At 41.4% G+C, this 8174-nt stretch overlaps 1 protein-coding gene across 1 annotated transcript in view; it reads right to left on the bottom strand.

The window, feature by feature from the left end:
• sv2ca (synaptic vesicle glycoprotein 2Ca) overlaps window positions 1-8174 on the bottom strand; it is a 30297-nt gene extending 22123 nt beyond the window's left edge. Inside the window, exons 1-2 of the mRNA XM_017413587.3 lie at window positions 7820-8174; window positions 1571-2339 (exon numbers count right to left, since the gene is read on the bottom strand). Coding sequence (XP_017269076.1) covers window positions 1571-2168 — 598 coding nt within the window. The 5' untranslated portion in view covers window positions 2169-2339; window positions 7820-8174. The remainder of the gene's footprint in view (window positions 1-1570; window positions 2340-7819) is intronic.

Consider the following 8174-nt stretch of genomic DNA (forward strand, 5'->3'; position numbering starts at 1 on the left):
TACTTGGGTACTTGGGAGAAAAAGCCACAGCAGCCTAAGACACTGGATTAAGAAAAAAACTCTAGGATGAACTCAACAATTTTTAAAAGCACATCTCGTATCAGTGTGTTTACTGACAACGTTCCAGGGTCTTCCAAACCTGTTGTCGGGCTCTCCTCACATCAGGTGCTGCTTTGAAGATGATGAATTGTCGTGCCTCACCGTAGCAGTTAGTATCTAAGGGCTGTGTGCCTGATTTAATGTCCTCTCCTCTCTGGCTCTGACACAACGAGTCAACCCCTGGACACAGCTTTGTGGTGATGGATTACACACCTGCAGCTACAGGAACTGTTCAAACTCCATGTCAACCCACAGAGCTCACAGGGAATAACCCTCTCAATCCAGAAACCTGAAACTCTTATCAACGGCCTAAAGGGTAAAGTGCAGCTTGTACAGTAGAAGAACAAAATGTTTATCCCATTTCCCACAAACTAAATATTCTACCAGTAATGTGGCTACTGGCCCGTGCTTATTTTAATAACTTACATGTTGATAAACGTTTACCTCACATTAAAAAAAGTTTGATTTTTGGATCATCTGAATCACATGTACCATTCTGCAGAAAAGAAAGAGGGAAGTAAGGAATAATTTATGTGACATTTTTTCTAAGAAATGTTAGGTAATTTTATTTAACGGCCCTATAACATGCCATTTATGTAACATCAATTAAGCATGCCATATTTTCTCAAAAAAAAAAAGCTTTAATTCAGTGAAATATTGGAAGATGGAGACAACTCTCAGCTACTACCACTCCAAACGTTACCTCAATGTCTATAAAACTGACTGAGTTATACCCATTATTGTCTGTTTAAAGTCTATTGGCTGTGGTGGCCATCTTGAATCACGTTGGCTCCGAAAGCTAGAAACATAAAGATGTACATCCAGAGATTACGGTTGGAGAGTTTCATTATGGTTTGTTCAGTGGTTCATGAGATATTTTGCTAACAGACAGAAAGTGTTGACTGTAACAGTTACTGACATAGTTTTAAACATAGATCTCATATAATCTGTTAGTGCTTGAAAAATATGTTGGGGATGATGCTCAGGTACTGTCACACCAACAATTTAGCTCAGTGTCTGTAAAACTCACTGAATTAAAGCCATTTTTGTGTTTGCTTTGTGTTTTTCACTGCATGGTGTTGAAGCCTGTATGAAGCTGCTTTGTTTTACCTTTCTTTTTACACTATGTGTCTTCAGGTGACCTTGTTCAAATTGGTTTGTTTCAGGTTTAGGTATTACAACCTCTGAACTAGGTTTTGGAAAATATAGCAAATTAGGTTCAAATAAGTCATTTGATGCTCATCGAATGCAAACAGTGGTTGTGTTACCTTAACAGACAATCAAGCACGGTTGTTTTCTTTCTGTCTTGTGACTTTGATGAACAAAGTGTAAATCACACACCTTAGTGAGGCAACCTTTGATTGGTGGATCTCTTACACACGTTTGGATAATGCTGGATCAGACCAGCTGTATTCGTGTCTGTGCAAAACTATGTAACCTCAAAACATGCAAACAAACACAGGGTCCTTACCGAGCCACCCTGAGCTGGAGTTTGGTACACACATGTCTGTTTCTGCGCTGGGGAGCACAAAGCCCACCACGAACACTTCTACACCGTCGGACATGAGCGCCATGCCCAGCACAAGGAACAGCTGCCACTGGAACCTCCCGTGCCCGCACTCCTGCATGATCAGCTCGTACTGCTGGGCCAGCTCCTCCTCGTCCGCCTGCCTCTCCTGCTCCAGATCATCCCGGCCCCTCGTGGCATCTGACACGGGTTGTCCCAGCGCCACCTGGCCCTCCTTGTGCTTCTTGTCTCCTGCTGACGGGATCCCCTGGTACTCCCCCTCGTAGATCTCGTCCTCGTCATCATGACCCTCCGTGGCATCGCTGGAGCCCTCCTCGTTGTCATGGTAGCCCTCACCTTCCTGCCCCCGTTGGTTCCGGTAGAGATCCTCGTTGTCGTCCTCTTCGTCCTGGAATCGTGTGTAGTTATGATGGGATGAGTACTCGTCTGTGGCACGGTCGACCACTTTGTTGACTTTTTTTGCTGCGTGTCGCTTGGCCTCTTTGACCATGTCTTTGGCCCCTTTGACCAGAGAAGTCCTGTTATTGTAAGTGTCCTCCATTCTGGCTCCGAGGGCAGACCTTCACACAACTGTTAGAAAACGGAGGAAAGCGGGGAGAATATGGGAGGACCGAGAGGTTGCAGGAATGGTGCGATCAGTGGGTCTTGAGAAACTCTTGAGTGTGTCACCGCAGGAGACAACCCCCAGTGTTTGTGGCAATCATCAGCCAGGCTAAAAGACAGGGGGAAGGATAAACAACGGGAAAATAGTTAGAAAACGGGAAAGATGGTTCTGAGAAAAACAGTCAGAATGAAGATTTTTTTTAACATATCATCACTACATTTATAAACATCAAAGACTAACAGATGACATCCCACTGGCAGCACATTCCCTCTTTAATCATTCACACACAGGTCTTTTAATCATCTGGATTGACGTGAGCAAAAAAGGACCAGTTTCTGTATCGCTCACTTTTTATTAAAATGAACATTTAATTTCAAGAAGGTCTCTCTCTCTCCTTGTTCTATATTTCATGAGCTGGCATTGGTCTTCAAGAATTTTTTTTTTTTTTTCAACTAGAAAACGCTGAATCTGCTGATTCATGATCAGCTCTGTGAGAGAAAAAAAAAAAATCCTCATAAACAAGAAAGCTCTGCCCAAAATCAATTTGTCCTCAATAAAGAGCCGGTTCGTTATAATGAGAGTGACGACCCGACTGGAACGGCGCTGTCACATTTAATTCAAGCAAAGCAGGAGGAAAGTGGTCACGAGCGGATATATAGACACTGATCACACACACACACACACACACACAGCTTCCCACTGAGGGTGCTAATAATGCATCGCAGCTTAATGCACATTAGGAGTCAGTTAAGTCCAAAGTTATCCCTCTTGTCAAATATGTATTGTATTATTATCTGTTACCAGAGCCAAAACCTTTATAATTAAAAGTCCTTGAAGGAATGCATATCAGCAGGTTGCGGAACACAAAGACACACAAGATGAATAATCAGGAAGAAACTCACACTCATAAAATCACCAGTTATGCCTTACGTGTATGTTTTTAGACCATGGGAGGAAACCGAAGCACTGCAGAGAAAAATAACAACAACACATGCATGACAAGAACATGAAAACGTCACACAGAAAGACCCCGGCCAAGATTCAAAACCTGACATCTTCTTGCTGTGAGGCAGAAGCCCTGTCCAGTCTGGTGAGTAAAAAAAAAACTAATTTTCTCATAAAACAGACAAGGATTCTAACGAGCCTCCTTTGTTAGGAGAGTGAGAACAATTTGCAAGCAATCCAGCTTACATCACATCTCAGCTTTAAAAGCTCAACTCCACACTCTCTATTTCTGAATTGAGAAAGCTCCTCGGATGAGAAGCGAAACGTCTTCAGCTACAGAATAGAAGTCCAGTTGTTTTTGTTTTTTAACTTTTTTTGAATTCATAAAACAGTTCCACACAAGGTATTTATGGGCAGGGATGGTCAGAGCTGTTCAGTGCGTGGTTCCTGTTCGTCTAAGAGCTCCTTTTGACAGTCTCAAACAAACGCTGAACCCTTGTCAGGGGAAGATAAATCACAGGGCGTCTCCTGCTACCATAATGCAGTTTTACTGGGCAAGACGACGCTGCTTATTCAAGGTGACTTTACTAATCCCTTTTAGGTTTATTGCATGACTTTAGTGGTTATAGGTGCTCTCCTTTAGATGAATGATATGTCTGCTTGAATATTACTCAGATTTAACAAAAATAAGAAGTTCTTTTAATTTGAAGAAGTAACCAAAGGAAATGTTTTTCACCTTGTTACACTGAGTCCTGAGCTATAAGATAAGGAAATGAGATTGACTTTTTAAAATTCTTCAGACAACGCCAACCCTGATCTGCGAGTGTCACTGAACTGGTACCGTTCGGAATAAAAGTCCTGATACTGATGTTGTCAGAGAGGCAGGGGACTGCACAGTGAGGAGCGCTGTCAGCCGTGATGAAGCTTTGCCGACACCGGAGCACAGAGGCCACCTGACCTCACCTGACCTCACCTGACCGCGGCTGACGAGACCCCGACATCACAGACAGCCTGAGCAGCGGGAGCAATCACAATCAGACAAACGCCAAACACTGTCAAACAGAGCAATCACACTGTCATTTCTCCCTTTTGTTTCTCCGGCTTTTTTATTTGTTACTACTGGGCTTTTTTTGTTTGTTTGTTTGTTTGATCATTTCATTCCCTGCCAGCGTTCACACCAACACAACCAGCTCACTATTTATTCATCTACCCTTTCTCTCCCAGTAGAAATTCAGCATTTGTAGCTCCTGAGATGCTGGATTTCAATGGTTAGAAGTAGTTATCATCACAAACAGCTAAATGCAAAGCAGTGATAATGTTTCGCCAGTGTCTTTGTGTGTCTAAGTGTGTGTTTGATTGTTGGAAGCATTCACAAAGTATCTCATGAACCACTGGATACCTTTTAATGAAACACTCATTAAAATAATTACTGGATGTACATCTACAACTCATTAACATTTGAAGGCAACCTCATTTAAGATGGCTGCCACAGCTTATCAGTTTTAGTGGGTGATAGGCATTTCTTTAATGAAGTATAGACCTTTAATTTAGTCAAGAGATCATACAGTTCATACTGAGATCACTGGTGTCTTTTTTTTCTTTTTTCTTTTGGTATTATAACTTTTCTTAAGCTATAAATGCTACTCGGGCTTAAATTCATAGTTAATGTCTCAGTGATGACCCCACTTCCTGAATCCTCAGACAGATTTGACTTCTCACCGCCCTCCCCTTCCAAAGACATCCATAAGCACTGTGGCATGATGGGTAATTTGCTGTATTAGCGTCAGAAGAGGCAGGTCCATTCCCTGAGTGGGCAGAGCCACATGTAATCCCATCAAAACGGCGAGTCTGTGACCTCATCTGAGACGTCTGAGTTAGGAGATTTCATCAAACGCTGATGCTATTACTGACTCAGAGGAGGGGAAACGGTGGAACGGTGGTCGTAGAAGAAAAAGATGACGTTAGAATACACGACGCTGTGCAAAAGTCTTCAGTTTCCCTCATCCAGTGAGTCAGACCTTCTAGAAATTCTAGGAAATGGCCATGATCAATATTTATTCAGGCTTTCTGAAGGTCATTTAAAGTTCTTTATAAAAATGTTTTTTCACTAATTTCCTAAGATAAAAGAAATCTGACTCAATGGTTTAAAAGTTTAAAGAGTGGTTAAAAACCTTTGCATGGGACTGTAAAAAAAAATTATTAAATACATCATATTTTATGGCAATTTTGTCAACATACATAACAAAGTTCCACCACAAGAACCTATCATCGTTATTCATAATAATATATTTTCAAATACACATTGGTGCTACAACCTCCTAAAGAACTTTTTATATTAAAACTTTTTTTAATTAGCAAAGAAAGTATAGTTTAAACTAATATTTAGGATCTTTTTTTCATAAATTCAGTAATAAGGAAAGAAAGCCTTGCATTCCTTGAAGGTAGGCATATCACCCATTGCCTTTCATGGCTGAGTTTTAAACTAAAATCATCTTCTGTTAAGACATAACTGTCATAGTTTGGTGTTTTCAGTTTGTTGTTTTGATTATTGTCTTGTTTCGGTTTGAGTTCTTGTTTCAGTTTAGTTTTTCCTGTTCATGTTTGTTGTCATCATTCACCTGTCCTCTGCTCAGTAGTTTTCTGGTTTCCTGTCACACCCATCTCCAGCTGTCTTCACTTCTAATCACACACCTGTTCCCACTTCTCCTCATCACCCTCTGCTTTAAAACTTGGTCTTCCTCTCCACCTACCTGCCGATTCATTGTTGTTTGCTCGTGTTGATTTTAGTCTGGTTTCTGGTCTCTCTGTTTTTGCTTTGCCTTGTCCCGCCTCTGTTAACCACCTAGATTTTTGTTGTTAGTTTTGCTGCCACGTCAGCTTTTTGTTTGCAGTTTTGTTATTTAAAAATAAATCTTTTTGTTTTTCAATTATGAGTCTGCGAATTGGGTTCGCCACGCTCGCACCACTTCATGACAATAACAGAGTTTTTGCCATTTTCTGTCAAACATTAAGCACAAGCACTTGTATTATTACAATGACTGTCAGCTACTGCAACATTAAATTTTAGCTCTATATCAAAAAAAGCCATTTTTTATGGCTAATGTGTATCTAAAAGTTAATCAGTAGATGTACATCCAATGATCACCTTAAAGTTCTATTAAAAGCTGTCCAGTGGTTCAGGAGATATTTTGCTAACAGATAAACAGAGTTGACTCCAATAGTTAAGGCTAAAATTTTAGGCAAAAATCTCAGGCAATGAGTGGCACTTGGAAGATATGTTATGAATGACTTTTAGCTACAGCAACACCAGATTTTGGCCCAATATCTGTAAAATGAACTGAATTATAGCCTTTTTTGAGCCTTCTAAGGTGAGTTAGGTGTGGCAGCCATCTTGAATCATGTTGTAGGTGTACAACCAGTGGTTACTTCCTGCTCCATTAAAGTGTGGTTCATGAGATATTGTGGGAACATTACAGACTAACAAATACACACACTTTTATTATAACCTGCTTTCTTCCCCTAATAAAGACTTTAAATCATAAAATTGATTTAAAAAGTAAACACATATTCATTTTAGGCATAGATTTTAAATAAATTATACATTTCTAATAAAATCCTCACGCCTAGTGAGTTGTCTCTTGTTTTTTTGTTCCCTCAAACAGAGGATGGTTTGAATTTCTGTGTGCGGGGTCTCTCTTCTCTGCCTGCCTTCGCTGCTGACACAACACAGGAGTAATGAAACGTGATGTACCGCCATATCAGACAAGAACAGGACAACAGGCCCCTTCTAAAAGCTCCAGCAACTGGTTCCCTCAGCTCACAATTTACAGAAGAGGGGATGCTTCACAGTGGGGAACATGGCCTTGTGAGATGTGTCTTGTTTCCTTTTTTTTTTTTAATGTACAAATTCTGTTTAAACATGGGATATTTTATGCTTCATTGTGGGTTTATCAGACTTGCAAACTATTGCATTCTGTTTATTAACATTATACACAGTCCCAACTCTTTTTTAGTGTTATGTAAAACTCTGTAATCTAACTTGCAGTCACTTCACCTGAACATTTTTCTTTTTTTCTTTAGTCAGCCCTCCTTTCAGTGTTACAGCAGCAGCCTTTGGGACTGCAAACAAAGCACACACACACCCTCCCCCCTCTACATTTCCAGTTCAGCGGCTGTGCGCCTGCATGTCAGCGGCTCCCTGCTCCCTGCTCTCCACGGATGAGTCAGTCGCCTAAACTGCGCTCCCGCATCCTCTCCGCTGTTCTCTTGGCGGCAGCGCAGAGTGCTTCAGCCGCCCTGGGGCGGCCGGCCGGCCGGCTGGACCGCAGCAGAGGCACGAACGAGCCACAGCTCAGACACTTTCAGCGCAAAAAGAAAAGGGGGGCTTCTGTTGCTGCAAAAACAGCTTCAATGTACAGAAAGCGGGATCATCTGAAAATGTCCTAAACTGGAGCTGAATCTTGCCGGTTTTGTGCGCTTCCCTCTAATTGGCTCCACTTTTCATCTTAAAAAAGTCAAACTTATAACAAAAACATAAAAGAAAATGTATGTACAATGCTGTATCCAAGTCTGGATTTTAGAAGGAAAAGTGCGAGCAGATGCATAATAATGTTAGTAAGTCATTTAAAAAAGTCATTTCTTACCGTCTTTTATGGGGCGTAAAGTGGACTGAGCTGACAGAAACCCATGGCAGTAGACTCTGTTCACCCTTTTATTTTGTTTTGTTTTGTAAAATAATGGATCTTGGGGTGATGAGAGGTAACTACCAGTGCACGACAAGGTTTTTTTTCTTCTTCTTCTTCTTGATGCAATCCTCTCTGGCTGCAGCACTGAGTCCGGGAGAGGAGAGAGAGAGGGAGAGAGAGAGGAGCCGGTGAGAGAGCGGCTCTGATCAATAATTGGAGATTTGATTGAGTGATGCGGGTAATTCCGTCTGATGGAACAATCCGGTTACATCCGACTGACGTGAAACACTGCGGCGCATCGCTGCCAAACACA

Source organism: Kryptolebias marmoratus, linkage group LG1, assembly GCF_001649575.2.
Source record: "Kryptolebias marmoratus isolate JLee-2015 linkage group LG1, ASM164957v2, whole genome shotgun sequence".
In the NCBI taxonomy this organism is placed as follows: Eukaryota; Metazoa; Chordata; class Actinopteri; order Cyprinodontiformes; family Rivulidae; genus Kryptolebias; species Kryptolebias marmoratus.